We start from the raw sequence: 23,957 nt of genomic DNA on the forward strand, positions 1-23,957 counted from the left end.
AACAAGGGGTTACTATCTTTGTAGAAGTTAATAAGCCTACAAAGATAGTAACCCCTTGTTGAGGAGGTAATGATACTCTTTGCCGAACTAACATTTATTACCCTGGCGGAGGAGTAGGATATCTATGATAACCCCAAATTTGTGACGTCTCAACGTCTCAGCCTGCGAGTCATGCCCAATTTCTTGATTCAGGACTTCATGACAACCCAACAGATATCAATCCACTTAGTAGACCCTCCATGAGTATCGGTGGTGGTCATAGGCACCAAGTTTAAAGCTGCAGGTGATCGGCAAATTGTCCATCGATGACAAGACCATATGGAGAGCTCCTTAGGAGCAGCTCGATACCCCGTATTGACGACGAGCGAGTTCGGATACATCGGGCCTGAGTTGTTGCGATACTCTTCTTCCTGGTTTGTGAGAACGATCCGATGAGCCGGTGCACTTTGGCCGTGGTCTGAGAGGCAGCTGTGGTGCTGATTTGTATGTATGCTCCGGTCTCGAATGACATGGAGCGATGCGTGATTTGCTTCCGTACGAAGCGCAGGCAGCAATCATAGATAGTCCTTCTTTCGGCTGGTACGGGTATACTGGTTGAGGTGCCACTCAACATCGCCATCCTTGTTCTCCAGCGTACCGCCTCTGATCTCAAACAACCTCATTGTCATGCGAGGTCCAACCTCACTAAGCTCGCAGCTATCATAGCTCGTACGGACGTACACATGCTTTGAAAAAGACCTGTTAGCGCAAGTTCCATGATCCCATGACCAAAATGTCGGGTACCAAGATGATAAGGAGAGACTTGACTTACATGGCGTACTTCGATAGCATCGTCGATGTTCTTGAAAGTCACAATTCTTCCGCTCTTGGCCTTGGTCGTGACTGTGGGCTTCGGAGGGAAAAGATGCTTCAAAACCTTGACGACTCGCTGACCAAGCGGGGTTGTGAAGCCCTCAAAGATCAGGTTTGGATAGCTCTCAGAGACAGTTCCACGCAGGGAGTTGGGAATATCTAGTCTGAGAACCACATTGTGTAGAGAAAAAGATACCTATATTTGTCAATCAACATGCCCTAAAGTCGCTGTATTCAAGTTCCATACCGTCGGTCCATGTGGCAAGTGAGATATCGATAGAGCAGTAGGAGTACCACGGTGTTCATGTAACAGGCAAATATCACTTAAGCCAGCGCCTTTCGCAGAGTTGACGAGATCGGGCAAGATAAGGTTTCCTCGGTTGAGACGAATCGCAGTTGGTAGCATTAACCTGATCTCCTTTGCAAAGGCTGCAAGGCGACTCGAAGGGTCTCTTGATGTTGTAACCAGGACTCGTGGGTCGACAATTCCGGACATGGCGCTATACTCGTCATCTAGATCTAGCTCTTCCCTGAGGCTCCGGTCCGCTCGCGACTCGTCATATTGGAAATCTTTTCGCAGTCCCTTGTCATTGGCAATGGCTGGATCTAGGGGTCGTCCGGAAGCAAGAGACTCTCTCAGTTTCGCTCTCTTTTCGCTGACCTCGGCCTCCTTGAGTAGAAGGGCTTTCCGGTAGAGGTAATCCCGGCGCTGTCGAGCTTGTTTGCGCTACAAAGGATGTGTCAGTCATTGAGTGAAGAGTCTGGGAAATGCAAGCTTGGGCGAGTCTTACAATCATATTGGCTGTGCTGGGAATTGTTCTCTGGACCCTTCCAACATATGATTATGAGAAGTTTTGATGTCTCTGGAGGAGTATCGTACCTGCAAGCCCAGGGTGGACCCTTGACGCCTCCAGAAAAAAAGCGAGCCGCCGCAGGAAATTTTAGTGGGGTGGCTCTCTTATCGCGGTTCCCTATCACACGTGATGGTCCCTCCTCCAGCAAATTCGGCGCCGGAATGGGACCTTGCAGACCAGAGTTCCCCACCAACGACACAACCTTCGTGGTAACCCAAAGGTGAGAGGAAGGCAGGCCAGCAGATCTTGATTTCTAAAAGAAACTGCGACGCTGCAGTTATTGCGACTACTTCCGATATGATGTGACAGTGCCGTCTCACTTTACACATCTCCCATACTTCTTACAGACACGACAGCCGAACACGGCAACCGGGAGGAGTGGCAGAAATTCTAGAAGGCTGTACGTTCAATTTCGAGTCACCGGCGACTTACCGTCAGCCTTTCGCCTCCTTGGCTCTTATAAACCCATACCCCATGCTGAGCCTCGCTTTATATGGAAAATAAGCTGACTGGATCTGTTCAGCAGGGAAACCTTTTCCTTGACATACAAGTTTGCGACACCATGGATGCCGGCGCCTTCAACCATCTGGGCAACCATCTAATCTCCGATTCTGCCGACACGATCAAGGCTGATGGGGCAGATGAGCTCTCTAATATCGACCCAGACGAAAGCTTACTCTACGGCAAATATGGCGGACGCGGCGGCCTCGGCAACGCCCGCAGACGCAACGACGACGATGACAACGAAACGGAGGTTTTCGACGATGACGACGACGAGAGCCTTGCGAGTGCGGCCCTCGGGGGAATGAAGAGGCTGAATCTAAGAAGACCCGAGGAAGAGAAGGAGCTGCCTGCTCACGCTTGCGCGTAGGTGGTCCTTCGAGATTTTGCCATTCCGGGAAATATGCTGACAGCGTACTAGATACTGCGGAATTCACTCACCAGCGTCTGTTGTCAAGTGCCTCGGCTGCAATAAGTGGTTTTGCAGCGCCCGTGGAAACGCTACGTCTTCTCACATTGTCAATCACCTGGTCCGCGCGCGACACAAGGAGGTTCAATTGCATCCTCAATCGGCTCTTGGCGACACAGTCTTGGAATGCTACAACTGCGGAACGAAGAACGTTTTCCTGCTGGGATTCATCCCCGCCAAGTCCGACACAGTCGTGGTGCTGCTGTGCCGACAGCCATGCGCCGCTAACACTTCTTCTAAGGACATGAGCTGGGATATATCGAGATGGCAGCCCCTCATCGAGGACCGATCCTTCCTAAGCTGGCTCGTGGCCCCACCAACTGATGCTGAGCAGCTCCGTGCTCGACATCTGACACCTCCAACCATTGCTAAGTTAGAAGAGATGTGGAAGGCAGATGCCAATGCGACCGTGGCAGACCTCGAGAAGAATGCAAGCGTCGACGATGACCCGCACCCTGTACTTCTCAAGTATGACGACCCTTACCACTATCAAAATATTTTTGGTCCTCTTGTGAAGATGGAGTCCGATTACGATAAGAAACTCAAGGAAGCGCAGTCCGAGGATGGCCTGGTTGTCAAGTGGGATTATGGTCTTAACAACAAGCACTTGGCGAGCTTCATTCTCCCAAAGATTGAGTCCGGAGATGTCAAACTAGCTGTTGGTGATGAGATGCGTCTTAAGTACAAAGGCGAGCTTCGACCTCCGTGGGAAGGTGTCGGATATGTCATCAAGATCCCGAACAACCAGTCAGATGAAGTCACTTTGGAATTGCGCAAGGGTGGAAGCGACAAGTCGGTTCCTACCGAGTGCACCCATAACTTCTCGGCAGATTACGTTTGGAAGGCTACGTCTTACGACCGTATGCAAGTTGCCATGAAGACTTTTGCCGTCGACGAGCTGAGTGTATCGGGCTACATCTTCCACAAGCTTCTTGGCCACGAAGTTGCCGTTGCGCCAATGAAGACACAAATGCCCAAGAAGTTCAGTGCCCCTGGCTTGCCTGACCTGAATAACAGCCAAATCAATGCCATCAAAGCTGTCCTTTCGACACCGCTCAGTCTCATTCAGGGACCACCCGGAACCGGCAAAACGGTTACATCTGCGACGATTATTTACCATTTGGCCAAGATGAACAACAGCCAGGTTCTTGTCTGCGCTCCTTCCAACGTTGCTGTGGACCAGCTTTGCGAACGTGTCCATCGTACAGGTTTGAAGGTTGTTCGACTCACCGCAAAGTCCCGTGAGGATGTCGAGTCGTCCGTCAGCTTTCTTGCTTTGCACGAGCAAGTACGTATGAATGATACCAATGTCGAGCTCATGAAGCTCGCTCAGCTCAAGCAAGACGCTGGTGAACTCTCATCTCAAGACGAGAAGAAATTCAAGCAACTCACCAAAGCGGCCGAGCGCGAGATTCTCAACAATGCTGATGTTGTCTGCTGTACTTGCGTTGGAGCGGGCGATCCTCGACTATCAAAGATGAAGTTTCGAAACGTTCTGATTGATGAGTCTACTCAGTCCGCCGAACCTGAGTGCATGATTCCTCTCGTTCTAGGTTGCAAGCAAGTCGTACTTGTGGGTGACCACAAGCAGCTGGGCCCTGTTATCATGAACAAGAAGGCTGCCAAGGCTGGATTGAACCAGTCTCTCTTCGAGCGTCTTGTGAAGCTGAGCTTCGTGCCTATTCGTCTGAATGTCCAGTACCGAATGCATCCATGCCTTTCAGAATTTCCCTCGAACATGTTCTATGAAGGATCTCTTCAGAATGGTGTCACTATTCAGCAACGACTCCGCCGTGACGTCGATTTTCCCTGGCCCGTAGCGGACACACCTATGATGTTCTGGTCTAATCTGGGCAACGAAGAAATTTCCGCCTCCGGAACATCGTATCTGAACCGAACAGAAGCATCCAATGTTGAGAAGATCGTAACACGCTTCTTCAAGGCTGGAGTGAAACCAGGCGACATCGGCGTTATTACTCCATACGAAGGCCAACGAAGCTACATCGTTAGCACCATGCAGAATACCGGAACCTTCAAGAAGGAGAGCTACAAGGAAGTTGAGGTTGCTTCAGTCGATGCTTTCCAGGGACGAGAGAAGGATTTCATTGTTCTCTCTTGTGTTCGATCCAACGATAACCAGGGCATCGGTTTCCTTTCTGATCCTCGCCGCCTCAATGTTGCGCTTACCCGAGCGAAGTATGGCGTGGTCATCATCGGAAACCCGAAGGTTCTCTCCAAGCACGAGCTGTGGCACCATCTCCTCGTTCACTTCAAGGACCGCAAGTGCCTTGTGGAAGGCCCTCTCACCAACCTCCAGACATCTTTACTGCAATTCGGTCGGCCCAAGACAAGCTATCGTCCTCAGCGCTTTGCACAACAACAGCAGCAGCAACAGCAACAGCCGCAGCAGTATGCTTCTAGTAGCTACTCGAATGGACGTTTCAACGGTGGCATGAACGGCTCTGTTCGAGACTTCGACTCAGGCTCGATGATGTCTTACATCCCTGATGATGTCTCGTCTATTCACAGCTCTGCTCTGGGTGGTGCTGGGATCAGTTCCGCTTACCCTCACATGTTCTCCAACTTTAGTCCTGAACAGTGGCCCGGACTCCCTGGGGTCGGCCCAGCTGGTCGCTCAGGAGCCAAGAGTCGCGGCCGTGCTACTGAGAGCATTGCAGGAGAGAGTGTTGCGAACTCTGAGTTTACCGATGCCAGCTCCAGCATAATTGGTGGCAAGGGTGTTGGACAAGGTGGCGCGAGTCTCGGAGCGGGATTACAGGAGGCAATCGGTGCTTCACGACCAACTTCCTATAGCCAAAGCGACCGATTGAAGCAGTACGTCGAGAGTGGTGGACGGATGGGTCCAGGCAATGGATTTGGTCGCCGGTATGATGACGATGAGAAGAGCGTTAGCACGGCCTTCGCCAGCCAGATCGGCGGCTCGGGATACGACTGAGGACTCTACTCACGCGGATGATACCGCATCGGACTCTACTCTGATCGATGACATCGGCGTTGTTTACTTCCAAGGGGGAACGTCCTACGCCATTCTCGCCCGTCAGCAGCGGAAAGCAAGCTCGACGAGACGCAGACAGCTCGTCCTCCGCGCAGGACGTCTTCTAGGGAAAGCCTACGGGAGGACTCTCAGCATAGCTAGCAGAAGCCATTCTGATCTGTCGTAATGACAGGGACTGGTCAAGTGAGCTAGACGTCATTGGTCTACGTGTTGATGGCCTGCCAAAGTACCCGTATGCCTCGACGCCAGGAAGCTCGGCGAAGGCAATTGCAGATTGTTCAGTTTGGTGATGTCGGACTACATCAGCCACGTCTTTATCGCTGGCACGCGATGGGGCGAGATGTGAGCACTTATTATGAGCGCCTCTCTTCACCCAGGGCCGCACCCACAACATTCATTTCAATATTGCTAGATTTGGGGCTTATCAGGCTTAGTTGGTCTTCCGCCTCTGATCTCTGGTGGAAGAGCACCACAGCCAAGACAAGATGTGAAGATGAGCATCCTTCTAGTTGCAGCAATACTTTAGGGGGAAGTCAAGTCAGATAGTTGAATCACACACACTCGTTTTGCACCACCTTGATACGATGACACGTGCCTGGTAAGATTTGTACCGCCCACCTTTTTCATTGCTGGATGATACTCCACGACGCCGTTGTTTGCGAAGTAGTCTAATTCAACGACATACCCAAGCTCGATTGGAGATTCGAGACATTACACTTGCAGATAGAGGATAATGATTGAAAGTTGCGGTCTGGGAAATGTCTCTTCACTCTAATCAGGCGTCTGACAAGTCCAGCTTTCAAATGGGTGTGAAGAAATTGGGTGGTGGTTAGTGCTTCAGTCCTCAGTCTGAAGGGACTCGTTTCCAGGGGTTAAAGCCAGAACATGACCTCACACACAAGTGAAACCCAGGGCAGTGGCCTGCCTGCTGGCGGGAAACGCCCGATGGGAGGCCATGGGAAGACCCCTGGTGGAATCGCAGATCACTCCAACTTGTCTGAGCTCTACCTCACAGTAGCGATGACACGTTAGCCAAGCTCGTCAGTGCATCTGCGCGCGCGGGGCGTTGCGCTGGTGGCCGCCACTACTGCGTACTATGTAAAGGTAACCTGCTAGGTATGGCACATGTAGCTTGGCTGGCTGATATCTTGATCTGGGGCTGACAGTCGCAGCAGCTGGAACAAGGGCCATGCGGACGACCAGGGGGGCGCAAGCAAGAAAAGACCCTTATAACACGATCGTAGGCAAGGTCTGCTGCACCTCATCCACGGGCACTCACACAGTCTTTCTGGGCTGACATCTCGTATTTCTGAACCTCGTCTCCTGTCGATAAAGCCTGTGCTCCAGTGGCTTGACAGACGACTAAGCGCTTGGATTATACCGGATTGCTTTTCCTAAGCACAATAAACGGTAATCTTCACCCCCTCAAAACCCTTTTGTCTTCTCTCTCGAATTATTCCCCGAATCATAATATCATTGGCCTACTGGATCCTCAAAATCGTATTGTGCCTGTAAAATGGTTGCATCTTCGAATCCTACAGAGGCCGCCAAGCCTGGCACCCCACCGCCCACTGAACCAGCACTTCCCAGTGAACAGGAAGCGCCGCCAGTGACGACAGAAGCGTCACAACCCACAGCGGCGGCCACCGAGACAGCTCCCGCGCAGAACTCCAGCGAGTCGCAGACCACAAAAGCTCCCGAAAGCGCTCCAAATGCCTCATATGCAGCGTGTGACCTACCCGAAACGAAGGAGCAGAAAGACTTTAGCGGCGAGGTCGAGACGAACAATGACCTGCCCTCCGTCGAGACACAGCGCAAGATCGAGAACTACGTGGTGCTAGATCGCCATGGCAAGACGCACACGTTCAAGAGCCTCTACAGCGGCCGCAGTGTTGCCAGGAGAGTGCTCGTCATCTTCATCCGCCACTTCTTCTGCGGTGTAAGTCGCAAGCTTCGCGCCCCTAGTCCAGGCGCCAGTCCACTGACAATGCGGCCTGCTGCACACAGAACTGCCAGGAGTATCTACGCACCCTGACCGCCTCCATAACGCCCGACGCCCTCCTGGGCCTGCCGGTCAGCACGTTCATCGCCGTGGTCGGCTGCGGCGACCCGGGCCTGATCGACTCGTACACGGCCGCGACGGGCTGCCCGTTCCCCATCTACGCGGACCCGACGGCGAAGCTCTACTCGGAGCTGGGCATGGTCAAGACGCTGGCGCTCGGCTCGCGCCCGGCGTACATGAAGAAGTCGCTGCTCAAGGGCTCCATCGAGTCGATCATCCAGGGGCTCAAGCACATCCCCACCGGGCTGGCGTTCAAGGCCGGCGACCAGAGGCAGATTGGGGGCGAGTTCCTCTTCGAGCCCCTGAATATCTTGTCTCCCTACCCCATCACGCCTGCGCGGGAGCACGACAAGCAGCTGGGAAACGGCAGCGCGAACGGAGCAGCGACAGATGATCCGACGGCGACGACTCACGACAAGCCGACCAGCTTGCATGAGGACGAGGAGGAGGGCCAAGTCGAGGAGAAGAGGATCACTTGGTGCCATCGCATGAAGAGCACGCGAGATCATGCAGAGGTCCCAGAGCTGATGGAAGTCCTGGGGCTAGACGGGCAGGGAGAGCCGATTAAGGATCAGAAGCGGTGGTCGAAGGCGCTGCGGGAGAGGAAGGGGACGGGACTCAGCATGGCTTCTCAGATGAGCCAGATCAGTCAGATGAGGGCCAGCACCGCGCCAAGCTCGGAATGATCCTTTTTGCATATGATATACGTTCAAGGCTCTCAACATGTCGACGTCTTTCAGTAGTCTTTGGTAAGCATATGGTTAGCGGGTCACGGTGTGTTTTGCTCTGGGGAACATGACAAGATTGAGTATTAGCTCAGCAATTGATACCTATTTTAGCTATTTACACCATCGTGGGTGAAAATTGCCTCTGTTGATGAGCAAGGCGCTCCATCCCTTGAGAGCATGCAGAGCTAGAGTATCACAAGCCGAGACGATTGTCTACAAGCGGCCTGGCACAGCTGCTGTCAACGTCAGACACGGGTAGCTGCCGCGGGAGATCCACATGGAGAGAATGTTCGGTTTCATGACCTAGCCGAAGACCTCGTGAAGATGCTGGATGCCGGTTCTCCTTGGCGGGTTTCCGGATGCCTGCTTTTCAGGATGCGTGTTTGTCACGACTCGACGCAGTTCTCACTTGGCTGTGCTCTCCCGGGGAGGAGGGTAGCCGAAGTCGATGGCAACACAGTGTCTCCGCATGTAAAACGGTCTCTTGTACACCTAGAAACCTGACGGCTGTCATATAAGATGGCAGCAAAGGCAGTTTACATCGCCTTGAGGCTATCACAGGGACTCTATGGCTCTCGGTACCAGGAAACCACCGATTCAGGATGGCACCATGCAACATTCAAGTGCACAGCGAGATGTATGGTCTCGGTATCAGGGTCGGGTTCTACATACAATGGTTCGGAATCATCATTGCGTACTGGCTCGGTGAGTCGTCGATCCAAGACCTCCGCGTGCTGAACACATTGTGTGTGTTTGCGGCCTCCGTGGCTCTCATCATCCAGACTGCCTTGAATACCATGCATGCTGCTGAGATCTATATCGTCCTCCTGCTCGTATTCGGGCAGTTCTACTTCGCTATACCCCTTTACTTGTGGAGGCTGATCACAGGCTGCAACCCTCGCTGGAACCTCTCTCGATGGCCACAAGCTCCCAGCAGTCCCGTCTTCCGGTTCCTGACGTTTATCCTATTTGTCGTCCTGTTGGGCTATCAGATGTGGTTTTGGACTTCCGCTATTCGAAGGCTGCGCACAGAGTGTGATCAGTATGGCTTTCTCTTCACAAAACTTCCTCTGGACAACCCCGGGTTCATCGCAGTAAACATCATGTTCAATCTCGCTCTCCTACTGGGCGCCCTTTGGGTTCTCTGCATTACGACTGGTCTTGTCAAAAGCAACAAGAGGAAGCGCAAGAGGAAGTCTAAGTACGCACAAGCCTTGCCCAGTCGGAGTCGACTTGCCTGACAATACCACTGACTGCCGGTGACAATGACAGAAAAGTCCAGAACGAGGCGCTCCAGGAGCTGCAAACACTATTTGACCTCGCAGTGGCAATCATCATGATCACCGCCGTGGAACTCGTCATACAGTGGAATCACCTGCAGAGATCAAATGGCATGTCTACGGTGGCTCAGCTTCTCCCCACGATCGTCAGTGCCGGCGTCTTGATGCGCGTTTTCTTCCTGTGGTTGGCTGGAAGAGGCGAGTCCGACGGTAGCGAATCTTCCAGACCGTCCTCAAGGCCGCGCTCGCCGCCTCCTATCCCGTTTCACTATCCTCGGGATCCAGGAGGAGGCGGTGGAGGGGCCACAGGTGTTCGAGAAGATGATATCATTGTTGACGAGGAAGCCTCGGATATGGACGTGTCAAGCGCTGCTACGTCTCTGCGAGGTAATGAGGACAATATCCCTGGCCCAGCTGCCCTTCACCATCAGTTTCCTCCTCAACCGCCGCCGCCGCCGCCACCACCACAGGATGGGCGACCTCCTCCTCCGCCTATGCCAGTATACATGCCCGGTCCGATGCCAGGGGGAATGCCTCCGCCGCCGCCACCGCCGGGCCCTATGCAAGGAGGAGGTGGTGGCGGTCGCCCTCCACCACGGCCTATCTGAGCCTGGCCGGGATCGTACCGTATCCCTAAACTAGAATCTATATCAGAGGCAAATTCTGATCTCCAATATAGGGTGTATTCTTTTGTTGTGTGGAGAGATGTATAGCTTAGTCTATACTACGTAGAGTTGTAATTAGGGTCTGGGCTTTTGCAAGGCATTCAGGGGTTTGTCAAAATGAGTTCATGATCTCATGACACTTCATTACTAGCCCACAACAAACCCGGACAAGGACACGAAATTGGGAGACCGACAGCATTATCATTTCAGATTTCATTGGTTTGACAGCAAGGACCTTAGTGTACTATATATTAAACAGATGGTGGCCAGTTCAGTGCCATGTGTTTGCCGTCATGCTTTTCTGACCTCGTTTATGAGACTACCTCCTCTCTTTGTCGTATGCCTCTAGTGACCGCCAATGTGCGGCAAGTGGAAGTTTGGCGTGCTCAAATTGAGCAGCTTATCAAAGAGAGGCGTGCCAAGTCCAGTAACGGGGTCCCATCCCACGGTTGCGTTCCAAGACGCATACGGAACGAAAGGTGTGGGCAGGCCGCTGTACACGTCTGTGCCAGTGCACCCAGTAGATCCACCGTGCACAATATCCGTCAGCCCGTTAAAACCAACGGTATACAGCCAGGGATTCAGGAATCCCATGGGCGGCAACTTCTTTGCGAGACGGGCGTTGTTCAGCAGCGAGACAAGCGCGGCGAACATCGGTGCAGAGGCACTTGTGCCAGAGTACATGACGTCCTTGCCGTAGTCGAAGACGTGGTATCTGACACTCTGTCCGGAGACGTCAGGGAAACCGCGGCCGTGAGGGTTATAGAGGCCCTTCCAGCGATCGCCGAGGATCTTCAGGTAGCCAGAGACAGCGCCCTTCTGGTAGAGTGGCGTAGGGAAGATGTCCGAGAAGCCTCCAGACGAGAAGGACACAGCGACTTCCGGGTCGACATAGCGAGTGCCTCCAACCGAGGTCACATAAGGGCACGCAGCAGGGAATATAGGCAGGAAGCGGGTGGTGTTCTTGCCGTCGTTGGTCTGGCACGCTGAGCCGACACCGGTATCACCAGAGGAGAAGATCACAGACACGCCTCGGGCACCGAGCGCGCCGAACATGGTGCAGACCTTCTCCACGTAGGAGCGTGGAACGGATTGCTCATCCTCTCCGTACGAAGTTGTGATGGTCTGCGGCAATTTGGAGTCGGGCAGCTTGAGAAGGTAGCTCACAAAATCAAGGTACGGCTCGTTTGAGACGTCGTTGGGATCAGGTTGGTCGAGATCTGGAACAAGAGGTCCTCGACCCCCAGTTGAATAGTATGTGATTGGCGTCTTGTATGCCATGCTGACAGCATACTGCATATCCAGGTTGGCTTCTCCATCATCGATCGTACTGGTCTGGTTGTCGCCTCCGCCATTGATGGTCACGACGCTGAAGTCGGCACCGATAGCATACGGAGCGTAGGTCTGCTCAAACTTGGCCAGCTGATCGTGCTTGGCATATTGCTGTTATCAGATGAGTAAGGGCCATGTCATGGCACTAGAAACTAATTTTCACTCACCTCCAAGTAGCCACAGACTCCGAAAAGAGACTTCTTCGATGGGTCCGCCTCGTAATCACCAACGTTGTAAAGCGCTCGGAGGCACTCGGGGGTGATGCTGGCATTGCAAGCGGTGACGTTAAGATCCACAGATGGGATAGCGGCGGCCTTGATGGTGCCAATAGACGGGGTCTCCTCGACTTTCTCATGCGAGAAGATGTGGCTCATCTGAGGTCTCAACTGACCGAAGCGGATGATGGGAGCAATCATCTTGACGTGAGGGACGATCTCCTCAGGCACGGAATATGCCAGAGCTCGAATTCGATTGACCTCGGTGCCTTCCTGGGCGAAGAGACCGAAAGTCGTGTTCAGCATGTCGTTGGCTTGGGCGACTGTCGTCTGGATGTTGATCCAGTCGCTGTCGTCCTCAATCTGCGAGCCAGAAAGCCCAGCGTCTTGCAGCCAAGCGATGACAGCAGCAGTTGACTCCTCGCGAGGTGCCATAATATCCCGTAACTCGTGGCTCTTGAGATGCTGGCCATATTTTGGGTGATCCGGTGACGAGATGTCGTAGAGGGTCTGCTCGAACAGGTCCAGGTTAGGCTGCTCAAGCGCAATGCGCAGCTTGATGGACTGCTCGGGGTCCGCATCTCGAAGCCTCTTCCAGCCCTGAGGGACCTCTCGCAATGACTCCAACACCACATCGCTGCCCTCCACAAGCGACTGGAGAGCAGCAAATGCTGTGCAGAAGAGCAACTGGCTACGCATTTTTACGGTCCTTCTGCTTGACCGTAACGCTTCGAGATGAGAGAGCCGTGACAGAGCTTCACACTAGTCGCCTCACCTACGAGAAGGAGGTAAACGAATGAGTGAGCGGACAATTGAATGCGCTCTGGCAAAAGAAGGACAAGGCTGCGAGAAGCTGTCAAGGGCGGCCACCTTCAGCTATATATATATGACCGATGCCCTGAGAGCTCTTGCATGATTGACCATGGTGTCGCCTGGGAACCTGATATAATCGCATCGTATAGCAGGGCTGGCATGCCGCTCTGCATGCCACCCCGTGTACCTTCCCTCGGCGGTATAATTCCTCCTACCTATCAAGGCGCGCATCGTCGAGCGCCCCGGCCGCCCTGTGCCCTGCCGCAAAGCTTGAGAAATGAAGATCGGAGGGTGAACTGCATTTAGCTGCCCGATTGGGTTAAAGGGGGGACAGTACCGTAAAGCAGACATCCCGGCAGCCGATCTGACCATGCAATAAGGTGTGGCTCCCCGGGTCGCCAAGCGTGGGGCATTGGTGGCATCTTCCAGGGGGCAACTAGGGCATTGCCGAGGCGTTGGGCAGGGGTTCGCAGGCCATTCGTTCCGGAGGCTGCGCTAAGGGAAAACACCTGCTCAATCTTGGAAGTTAAAGTTGGTCGACAATTCTATTATCGACGAATCAGAAGTCAGGAGGTGGCAAGATGATAGGAGATACACCTGGCTAAGTGTGCATTGAAGCCGCAAGCTCGGGTCTGGACTAATTGCGAAGCCAAGTTGCACACAGGGAGCCTCAGGGTAATTCATCCAGATGCTACTTACTTGGTACGCAACGCCAAGTCAATTTGATATAGTGCTTGTGTGACGCTGGTGTGTAAAATACCAAGCCGGCTATAATGTTCACATTAGAAGAGAATTTAGGTATATTTATGACCAGACGATGAAAGAAGGTCAAAAGAGGCGTTCTGAGGTCTCCCAACAGAGACATGTTTAGTAACCGTGCATCGGCCGTTTGAATGCGATAAGGGCCACTAACACCATGGCGTTTTGTCGAGAGTCCACGGTGTAAGTTGACAACTCTATGGCGCATTAGAGGCCGCATTGAATCAAGACTATGACATTGTGCTTTATTTATAGACTACTCAAAGAACCAGTTCCTGAATCCATTTTCAACTAAGGTCACAGGCCATACTCATTAGTTTCCCTGCCTCATTCATGGTGAGCTGTCAAGCAAGGGTAAAGGGTGAGAAAATAGGGGACTGACGTAAGATGCACAATAACCACAGGCGCAAATCGCACCGCGGACAAGACCTGAGGGTTTTTTTTTCGAAGTACAGGGTTTCTAGAAGCACGGGTCGTTACCTCTTCTACTTGGCACACATACGTATCACTCTAGCAGTGTTCGAGAAGTTGGGAAGGTGTGTTTGGGTGCCAAATTCGCTGCCTGGAACATGAGTGATCGTGGCTGATGGGTCAAGGTGAGAGATCGTGTATTGAAGGCGCTAGCTAGGGCTCTTATTGTTGTAGGGAAAGATAGCCCTCTAGGTGGCATCGTGTGTCTGCAGTGGAGGGAAGAGGTTCCGAGGTCATGGACAAGAAACACCGGTGCATAGCTTAGGAGAAGGTAAAATGCGGAAGATGAGCTAAAAAAATGTTCAATTAAAGCCCGAAGTCTTGCCCTCGATTGTGTCGCAGAGTTTGTATGCAATGGTGCTCTACAAGGAAGGAGCAGTTTTATCAATCGTCTGGTTGAGGTCGCGACTGCCTTCTTTCTCACTGTGAGCACAACGCCTTCCCTGCGTAGTCCTTCACACCTTCCCAATGTCCTAGACGAGGACTCTATTCTATTTGGCGTGAAGTTCTTAGTTCTCTTCTCGACGTTGTCGTTGTTCCTGTGCAAGTTAAATACTCCTCGTCGAGTCTATGCAACGCCATATATTGTAGTACAAACTGCGAGAGACCAGCCGTCACCGAGAAGGGTTCAGATAATCTGAAAAGATGCATCAATTCGAAAGAACTCCTGGCATCTGGCAGCACCCCACACCACAGCAGACATTTCCCGAAGTCGAGTCTGGAAAACCAAAGCATGACTACCTCCGCCAACGTCTTCGCTCCTTACCTCCGGAGAAGGATGTCTCATCAGAACCTGCAACTGTTGACGTCGCAGCGGCATTCTTTAGTCGCTTGAACAAGCCCGCCCAGATTGTCAAGCCGAATACCAATTTCCTGCATCTAACCCCAGCGACTATCTCATCGAGCGGCAGCGCCGAGGATTTGTCCCTCCTAGATAAGCTGAAGCGTATGTATCTTGGAAGTACCTATGTTCCTCAACTTACACAAAGCTAGGCGAATACAGCTTGTATGCGGCTGAGCTTCATGAGGAGACGGTGAATCGCCTCCAAGGGGTACACTCCAAGCTTGGGGCCGTCGCTTCCTCTACTAGGGACCAGGACGAAGCTTTCCTTGCCGCTATTACAGGAAAGAAGAGCCTTGTTCGCTCTCTCAACGCATGTCGCACCCAGTATGAGTGCATAGATGAAAAGACTGGCCGAAAATCCACGGAGGTCGCGAGTATCGGCGAGTGCATCGGGTCCTCTGCAAAGCGTCTCACAGTACTCGAGACAGAGGTCCAGCAGCTGTGGGACCAATGGGAGATTGCGCAGAACGAGATCTTATCTATTCTAGGAGAAATGGCGAGCAAGGAAGTTCGGGGTGGTCATCATCAGAATGGAGACGTTAATGGAATCCCCATACTGTCAGCTACAACTTACGCTGAGTTCAACAAGGACTTCAAGGATATGGAGATGGAGTGGGAGCACATGGCACAAAGCTTCATGAAAAAGGCCAAAGCAACAGAGAATGTGAGTGTTCGACCACACGCTCCTAACCCGAGTGTAAGTGCTTTCGCTGATATTGGCCCAGAACGCATACAAGGCTGGGTGCGGTGCTATCGCTGGTCTGGTGCAGCAAAAGATGCTAGCTGATTGAATTTTCTATACTCAGCTGTATCTCACAAAAGGTGTCTTATAACGCGAGCCCACTACGTCCTGGCGCAATGGGTTTTGCTTTTCTTTGCGCATCTTAGTCATGGCTTGATCAATGTTCTGTTCCCGTGTTGGTTGTGGAATGTACCGCAGGGTCTTAGTAAGTACTCGGGTTTTAATGAATTCAAATATTGTCGCGGTAGCTATGCAACAATCAAAATTACAATAGCAGTGCCGATTGGGCCATTAATTCAACGTTATCTCATTAATCTATGCTGAAGGCCATCCAGACCATATACACAACTCGATGAAGTCAACAGTGACTGCTACACTTTTACTTCTTGCCCGAATCCTTTTTAACGCCAAAAAAATGCAAGATGCCTTGCAAGCCTCACAATGCTTTTGCAATGAACGATTAAATCTCCTCTTGGACAACAACGCCCCAAGGGTGCTGCTCGCCTCCATACATGATATCCTTCATCCACTGCTTCAGCTGCAGCGTGAACTTGCCGCCCTCGCCCTCGCCCATGGGCAACTGCACGTCCTTTCCGCGGTGATGGACCAGAGACACGGGAGTGACGAAGAACTGATAAGCATCAATGTCAGCAATGATTTTCGAAAGCAGTTACGGTTCTGACATAAGACGGCGCCACCAAATATCACCAAGTGAAAGAAAAGGGGCAGAAAAAGAAAATGCTTACCGCAGTGCCAGCCGCAAAGGACTCCACCAACCGGCCCTCCGCGTCCGCCTGGATAACCTCATCGATGGTATACCGCCTCTCGACGACCTCGAGGTCGTCGCCCAACCGCTCGCGCGCCAGCTGCAGGATACTGCGGCGGGTGACGCCGTCCAGAATCAGCCGGTCGTCCAGCGGCGCCGTGACGAGCTGCGTCTTGCCCGAGGCGGCGTCCTTCCAGACGACGAAGAAGTTGCTGGCGCCCGCCTCCGTGCAGTACCCCTGGGGCCCGTACAGCCACAGGATCTGGCCGAAGCCGCGCGCGCGCGCCTCGTTGGTCGCCAGCAGCGAGGGCCCGTAGTTGGCGCCGACTTTGGCGTAGCCGAAGCCGCCGACCCACGCGCGCACCATGTCCTCCGGGCTGGTGTGCAGCTTCATGCCGCCGGGGGGCGCGTCCATCTTGGGCATGAAGGTCGCGATGATGTAGAGCAGCGCCTCCTTGGGCGCCTGCACGCCCAGCTGCGGCTGCGTGCCGATCAGCGTCGGACGCAGGTACAGGAAGGAGCCGGGCCGGTCGCGCGGCAGCCACTTGGGCCCGTCGACGGCCATGAGCGCCAATAGCAGCTGCTCGAGTTGCTCTGGGTCGAAAGCGGGCAGGGAGATGCGCACCGCGGACGTGAGCATGCGCCGCGCGTTGCAGTCTGGCCGGAAGAGGCGCAGCTTGCCGTCGAAGCCGCGGTATGCCTTGAGGCCCTCGAAGCACTCGGTGGCGTAGTGCAGCACGGAGGCCGTGGGCATCAGGGAGATGGGGCCGTAGGGCTTGAGCTCCGGAGCGGCCCAGCCGGTCGAAGCGTTCCAGGAGACGGCGACCATGTGGTCGGTGGCGATGGTCTCGGTGCCGGCATGAGCCGTGGCTTCATCAGGGACTGGACGCGGGTTCTTCGTCCGCTCAAAAGTCAGCTTGGAAGCGTCCAGCTCCTGAAGCTTGGTCTCGACATGGCCGTTCTTAAGGGGTGCAGAGCCCAGCTTGTGCTCAATGGCCATCGACGTCAGGTCCACATCCTGCTCGCCCTTGTGCTGGGAGGGGGATATCGGGGATGCAGCAGAGGGAGCCATCCTAGTATCTTGTATTAAAACGGGGGCCCAATTTGATTTGAGATAGACGAGATCGAACACTTGTGGTCCCAGCAATGTGGTACAAACTCGTGACTGGAGGTGTGAAGACAAATATCAAAGACAAAGAGGGAGAGCCTCAGGACCAAAAAGGAAGGACGGGTCGAAGTTTAAAAAGGGACACACCCCGTCAAGGTGCCGCACTTACACAATAGCGTGAACGGTCTGGGCAGGGTGACTCAGAAGCCAATTGGAATGGGGACGGGGTCACGGAAAGGGCGTTTGGATAATGCACCAGAACGTGGGAGGATGATGCATGAGAGAAAGAAAACGGCATGTCCTCCCGTGGACGGCGCCGAAAGTGAGTCCGTTTGCTTGAAGCCCCCCGATTACCCACATTGATGGCGTCTCCGTCTAAGTCGATATGCCGGAGATAGGCGGCCACTGGACCCTCCTTCCACATTCTGGAAACAGATCGCGAACGATGTGATAGATCCTTTGCGCTTCCCCAGTCTGCGATAGGCTACTCACTATCTCAATTAGCGGCTCATGACACTGGAGCAGCTCTGATAGTGCCGCCTAAGCCGATTGGCAATTAATGGATCGCAACGCTCGCCGTTGCGCAGTGACGGTAGTAGCTGATTGTTCTCTGGGGCTTCTCGAAGGCGATCGGCCGTGCTGAATTTGCCATCTTGCGTCACACAGGCAACATTGCCCCTGTTTCCAATTGACCGTCTAGCCCTGGTCCCGACATCGCTGAAGAGACCTGTATGCACGAATTTTTTAAGCGTTTTCACCTGAAAAATGGGTCACTTCCAAGTGGCGCAGAGTCACGACTCAATTGATGGTTTAGAGAGGCCGGATGCTGCTCTCTGGCCTGGAAGGAATTCGTCCACGGAGGCGGAATGCGTGCTGAAGACCGAATGTAGCCGCTGGTAGACGGCAATTGCCTTTTTGAGCTCCACACCGCTAAGTGACCAGCACTCTCAATACTGAGCAGGCCGTATCACGGGTTCCTCGGGAACTTGGCACTAGTCAATCAAATCACCTCCGTCTGTTATCAGTTCCCCCTCAAATCTAATGCAACGTGTAAGCGTGCTCATTGCGCGTTTGCGTGCATCATGCTGCCGGCGATCGTGATCACCACCCTGCGAGCACGGAGCTGCCCCCGTGATGTGGAAGTCCGTATCTGTCTCCAATTCTTTGACTTCATTGGCTCCTTAATAAGTTTGAGTTGCATAGCGATTGTTTGACTACCCGCCCTACAGACAGAGCCGCTTGTAAATACATCTACGGTGTGAAGTGACAGACGACCGCCCCATCTACTGATACATAGTGCTCATATGTTTGGCAATACAATTCACTTTCCATGGGTTCTAGCTTATCTAAGAAAGTAGAGAAAAATCGCTCAAATATAATCAGATGTCCAGCTCGACGAACCCGACCTATATCGGTCGACCATGGAAGCTAGAGGAGAAGCCTAATAGTGCCGTGAAAGCCGTATCTCTGCCTAACGCTGCTTTCATAAATGGCAGACAAAGATTCGGCCTAAGTCTGATCTACGTCGTCTCGAGTGTCGAAAATTTCGAAGTCCAGACTCAGTGAGTCAACGAAGAAATTATCAGATACACCAATTCCGCTCCCATAAGCGGAGGCCAGCGCCTCACTAGATGTCTCATTCCTACCACCGGCCAGCTCATCTCTTGGCGAGTCCACACATGTCAAAATGGGATCCGCCGGTATACGACTCTCAGCTGGGTGCGTACCAACGTGGGCACCCAGTACTACCAGATTAGCATGGCGAGCTCTAGACGAAGGCAGGTCTGAGCCTGAGTTGGTTGAGCGTGTTGCGTTTATGCTTGCGGGAAGGTAGGGCTCGCTCAGGAAAGATAGCTGGCCAGGATCAGATGTAAATGCATTCGAAATTCGCGAAGTTGAATGTGGGTTGTGAAGTGACTGTGATGGTGATATTAAATAATTCGTTCGATCATCAGTCGAGATCGGTGTTGACGGCACGAGTGCCTGTGGTTCTTGTTGTACGATAGAACTAGTCTGCTCTCTCCACTGGTCGACCACGTGTCTGATCGCACCCTGTACGATTCGCGCTTGAAAGGCAGGTATATCTGCCTCCTCATTTCTTCCTATATTCCATGTAACGTGGAATCCGATTGCATCTAAGATCACCCTTGTTCCTGGGCCATCCAGGTAATCAACTAGCGTTGTCAACTGATCCGAAAGTCCTCTATCAATATAGGGTGATGACGGGCGAGGATAGCCTGGAAACAATATCTCAAACACGCTGAACCATTGCTCTTCGCTGGAGACTTTGGCCGATACCCTGTTTGCTAGCGCCGCTCTCTGGTCTTCTGTGATTCCGTCTATGAGACGCGGAGAACACGGCGTACATATTGCTGTTCGGACGTGAGTATCCCTTGCGGCCTCATTCTCAAATTCTTGATAACACCGAGGGCAATATATTGGACGCCTATGACACCTGATTATATGCTGCTTGACGTCTCTGATCCTCCGAAGGAGGTAATTATAGCAAGCTTGGTATCTGATTGAATCGTATTTGCAGAATGGGCACGCGAATGACACGCAATTTTCATGAAGCCGTTGTCGCTTGTTCGAACTGACGAAATGAAAGCCGTCCTCTGAGTCTTTACTTGATTGACTTGCACCATTTCGCTTTCTTGTATTGTGCTGAGAGTTCACCCCTTGACTGCATACGGGGTATCGTGTATTTGAGATTGATGATTGGGCTGCTTCCTCTGCCCCATCTCTAGGTGCTTGCTGAGAATAGAATGTGTCTAATACATCTTTGACAATCTCATTTTCATATTTTAGGAAAGGATGTCCTTCAGGGAGGTCAGGCGCATCTGGTGGATAGTCTGTATCCCAAAAATCGGTACTGTTAGAAGTGGAAGACCCTCCAGTCGAAGACTTCGTCTCGTCTTTCAATTCGTCATCGTTGTCATCGAACCGGATGGCATCTGCCATGAGTGATCCAGCCACTAAGGGTTTGTCGTAACCCGGAGCTTTATCATTCGCTTCCTCGACCTTCTTTGCCATCTCGCAGGGAATCCCTCCGGTCACGGAAGATGTTTGATCATCACTGTTCAACAATATCCATTCATCCGATGACATTCCAGAATACGGAGGACAATGTCCGGCAGGCTGGCCTGCCGACACACCACCAGAATCGTGGAATTCTTCGTATAACGACTCCACATGGCAGTTGTAGCAGCGAACGTGCCCACAACCAAAAGCTGAACAACTCATGTCAAATTGAGAATTTAAGGGAGCCATCATACAGTGGCACTATCATAATCGCGATGGTGAGCCTAAAAATCTCGCTACTACAGTATTCTCGTTACTTACACATGTCCATGTCTGACGTATTAGATTCGGCGTCTTGATGAGTGTTCTTGCTCCCCTGTCTTTCCCATGATTATATCTTTGTTGTCCAGTGCTCTTGTCCTTGAGGTAAACCGATCATATGTAGAGAAGCGCAAACACGATCCGACAAGTTTTCTAGCTCTCTCAAAGTCAACGTGTCTTAGCATAAATTGTGTCTGGTGGCATGCTTACCAGTTGGATAAAACTTGAACGAGGCTTCCGAGAGAGCACATTGTGGTCTCACAGAAAAAAGAACCTCCTGACCAATCAAACCCAACACCGACTTTGTTAAGACAAACTGTACGCACACAAGTCCATCTTTCAAATCGTGCTCTTCGTATATTGTGCTATGTTCATGAGATGATCAGCTTGAATTGGGCTATTTTGCTAGTCGTTTATTTTCACAGAATGCTAGTGAGAACTTATATAAAAATGGACGGAAATTTCATATCGAGATGCCTTCTTCTAGTTCCTATGTATCTAGGGATGAAGAACAATCACCAATCTGTTGCTTAGCGTATCAGATTGATATCGATAATGTCAGCAATATCAGCCGCCGTGACTGAAGAGATGTGAGTTCACCCTTTCTAAAAATTAAAAAAAAAAAAAAATCACAATCGTGTCTAAAGCTTAGTGCCACTTAGACCGTCATCGACGGGTCTTTCAGAGGCGATGCAGTCCTTCCTTACAAGCCCGCCAACTCTGGCCGAGAGCCTCGTAACAGCAACGAGCTCCTTTAGCAGTACTAATTCGAATCGCTTGGAACAAACTCTGACAAGACTCGAAAAGTGGAATAAAGAATGGGCAGATGCAGCGAAAGGGAAGCCAAAGGCCACGTGAGCCTAGGAATGTGATGCAAGGATAGCTGCCATTTGAGGTGCTTCTGTCAAGTCGTAAAGACAACGGCGCCTGCTTGAGGATGAGGGCATGCGCCGGTCTCTCTGACTGTAGACTAATTTGAAAATCTCTTGGGCGGGGCTTGGAGGCATAGCCATGGCCGCATCTATTGTCGACATTGACATATACGCTGGGAATTGATGGCTAGATCAACTGTTCCGCATCTCTCATATTGAAAAGTTATAACAATACTTGAGGGGAGAGCATTGCTTAGCGCCGAGCTTGATAGTGAATGATTTCAGGCTTCATGACAGTGTCGTGAGGTTAGGCAATGCTGGCAATATGCCAGAACCAGCTGCGGCAGGCCTGACAGGCGTGTTTAGCGGTGTACCTATCAGGACCTGAACTCGATCATCGGCGGGCAAATCCCTCAGTGCCTCAATCAATGTACTGTAGATCTATCGAGATGCGAGATTAACCAATCGTGCAGACATGTCCTCAGGCCAGCAGACAGTGACTCGAGTGAGACCTGACCTAGCAACAAACCAGACCAACTCTGCCGGCTACACAGCAATCCACACTGCTGAGCTCGCTGAGCTCTCGCTGTTCCTAGGGCATCTGTCCTAGGGGACCGATGACTCCCCCTTAACCTTAACGTTATCTCGAGCTGAGATGGGGCTGGCCAATTTGTCGGGAATGTGGAGAATGGCATTTGTTGGACTCTTGACTAGACTCGAACGAGCCCGCGGAAGGCCTGCCGAATCCTGGCGGTCAGGACGGGCTGGGATGCCAGTGTCCGCTGAGTGGCCCAAGCTTCTCTCAACGAACCGGGACCTCTGCTATTCAGGACCCCACTGAGTTGCATATAGATGGGTCCCATCAGGGAATCTGGGGAACGTTGAGAACATCAGTCATATCATCAGTACCTATGTACTGTCTTATCAGTCGGTCAGTCATAACAAGAATAAAAGGGGGGTGGATTGTCAAGAGTGTCCTCTTTACTGTCGATTTAACATTAATTGACAAGTCTGTCTGATTGCTTTGCAAAGAGATCTCAAGTGCAACCTGACAACTCTCCCTAATCGAACTTTAGAGTTACGGAAAGGTAACACTGGTGCATTGCCCATCAGCAGAGCTGCAACCCGTTCGAGACAAAGTGGAAAGCTTGATTGGACCATTTCAGACACGGCAGTGCACCATCTGCACCCTCTCTCCGACGTTAAAGCTCCCCCCATCTCCCCATTGCCGGACCTCCGAGCATCAAGTCATTCGATTGATCTGTTCCCCCCTCCCGAGGTTGTCCTCGGAAAGCATCCATTATCTCTACTTAGCCATCTACCTTTTGACTAGAATCAACCTCATCGATACCTCATTCAATTCCTACAAGATCGTTCAAACCTCCAACTACACAATGACGAGAGTGACTGCCCCAATCGCCAAGCTCACCCGCTCCCTGAGCACCACCGCCTCGGCCCCTCGCCCGAGCCATCTCCTCAATGCCTCCAAGACGGCCTCTGCCCGTGTCCGGCAAGAACTAGAGCAGACTGTCGATGGCAGGAGTAGTGACACATCAAGTGTAAGTCTTCTATCATCGAAACCGCCCTACCTGACTCTGTAGACGCTAATGACTATCCGCTTCACCAGACTACCCGCGGCATAACCACCTCCCACCGGCCCGTGCCATCGCCCACCCGCACCATCCCTCTGATGCAGACCTTCCACTCGTCGCCCGGCCAGTCCGCCCGCCTCGACACCAGCTCCATCGACTACGCCGTGCTGCCCTCCACCGCGCAGCTCTACGGCGACAACGCGGCCGCCGACTCGTTCGCCCGCATGCGCGTCCCCCTCCTGCCCGACAACTACAACCCGGACCGCAGCCACCTCGTCGCCGAGGAGCCGGACGCCCCGCTCGCCGAGCCGGAGATCCGCATCGTCGCCGCCGACCCGGCCAAGGTGCTGCCCGCCGCGCTGACCGAGGTCGAGGGCTTCGGCGTCGATGGTGTTGAGCTCAAGTGGGCGCACGAGGCGGAGCCAGCCGCTGGTGCTCAGCACGCCGAGGGCGGCATGCTGAGGGATCTGTGGAAGGGCCTGGTCGACGATGTCTTTGGCGAGAACAAGGCCAAGCCTGCTCTGTAGCGGTGCTCTCACTCATGATATGATGATGTTCTTTTGAGGAGTCTCTGGAGGTGGTGCTGTGTTTCCGGGACGGTCCATCGTGACCGGCGGTTCGGCGTGATTTGATCCTTCTTTCTCCTGCTTTGGTCTTGCTGGCAAAAGGGTTCT

The 23,957-nt window shown here is 52.6% G+C and overlaps 7 protein-coding genes across 7 annotated transcripts; 4 read left to right on the forward strand and 3 right to left on the reverse strand.

The window, feature by feature from the left end:
• Positions 1 to 554: 554 nt before the first annotated feature.
• UCRPA7_1706 (putative u3 small nucleolar ribonucleoprotein imp4 protein) lies at positions 555 to 1,649 on the reverse strand (the record flags this gene model as incomplete). Its single annotated transcript, XM_007914289.1, has 4 exons — positions 555 to 725; positions 812 to 1,048; positions 1,100 to 1,579; positions 1,644 to 1,649. The coding sequence occupies 4 exons, from the start codon at positions 1,647 to 1,649 to the stop codon at positions 555 to 557; spliced, it is 894 nt and encodes a 297-aa protein (XP_007912480.1).
• A 619-nt stretch (positions 1,650 to 2,268) lies between these two features.
• UCRPA7_1707 (putative atp-dependent helicase nam7 protein) lies at positions 2,269 to 5,632 on the forward strand (the record flags this gene model as incomplete). The annotated part of the gene is made up of 2 exons (XM_007914285.1): positions 2,269 to 2,573; positions 2,629 to 5,632. The coding sequence occupies 2 exons, from the start codon at positions 2,269 to 2,271 to the stop codon at positions 5,630 to 5,632; spliced, it is 3,309 nt and encodes a 1,102-aa protein (XP_007912476.1).
• A 1,576-nt stretch (positions 5,633 to 7,208) lies between these two features.
• UCRPA7_1708 (hypothetical protein) lies at positions 7,209 to 8,440 on the forward strand (the record flags this gene model as incomplete). Its single annotated transcript, XM_007914288.1, has 2 exons — positions 7,209 to 7,631; positions 7,709 to 8,440. The coding sequence occupies 2 exons, from the start codon at positions 7,209 to 7,211 to the stop codon at positions 8,438 to 8,440; spliced, it is 1,155 nt and encodes a 384-aa protein (XP_007912479.1).
• A 2,332-nt stretch (positions 8,441 to 10,772) lies between these two features.
• On the reverse strand, positions 10,773 to 12,673 carry UCRPA7_1709 (putative tripeptidyl-peptidase protein; the record flags this gene model as incomplete). Its single annotated transcript, XM_007914287.1, has 2 exons — positions 10,773 to 11,870; positions 11,927 to 12,673. The coding sequence occupies 2 exons, from the start codon at positions 12,671 to 12,673 to the stop codon at positions 10,773 to 10,775; spliced, it is 1,845 nt and encodes a 614-aa protein (XP_007912478.1).
• A 1,989-nt stretch (positions 12,674 to 14,662) lies between these two features.
• UCRPA7_1710 (hypothetical protein) lies at positions 14,663 to 15,652 on the forward strand (the record flags this gene model as incomplete). The annotated part of the gene is made up of 3 exons (XM_007914291.1): positions 14,663 to 14,963; positions 15,011 to 15,525; positions 15,587 to 15,652. 3 exons carry the CDS (start codon positions 14,663 to 14,665, stop codon positions 15,650 to 15,652), a joined length of 882 nt encoding a protein of 293 aa, XP_007912482.1.
• Positions 15,653 to 16,063: 411 nt separating this feature from the next.
• UCRPA7_1711 (putative branched-chain-amino-acid aminotransferase protein) lies at positions 16,064 to 17,441 on the reverse strand (the record flags this gene model as incomplete). Its single annotated transcript, XM_007914290.1, has 2 exons — positions 16,064 to 16,234; positions 16,350 to 17,441. The coding sequence occupies 2 exons, from the start codon at positions 17,439 to 17,441 to the stop codon at positions 16,064 to 16,066; spliced, it is 1,263 nt and encodes a 420-aa protein (XP_007912481.1).
• A 5,644-nt stretch (positions 17,442 to 23,085) lies between these two features.
• UCRPA7_1712 (hypothetical protein) lies at positions 23,086 to 23,810 on the forward strand (the record flags this gene model as incomplete). Its single annotated transcript, XM_007914286.1, has 2 exons — positions 23,086 to 23,250; positions 23,319 to 23,810. The coding sequence occupies 2 exons, from the start codon at positions 23,086 to 23,088 to the stop codon at positions 23,808 to 23,810; spliced, it is 657 nt and encodes a 218-aa protein (XP_007912477.1).
• Positions 23,811 to 23,957: the final 147 nt, after the last annotated feature.

This window comes from Phaeoacremonium minimum, assembly GCF_000392275.1.
Source record: "Phaeoacremonium minimum UCRPA7 unplaced genomic scaffold PA7_03_scaffold_125, whole genome shotgun sequence".
Taxonomy (NCBI): domain Eukaryota; kingdom Fungi; phylum Ascomycota; class Sordariomycetes; order Togniniales; family Togniniaceae; genus Phaeoacremonium; species Phaeoacremonium minimum.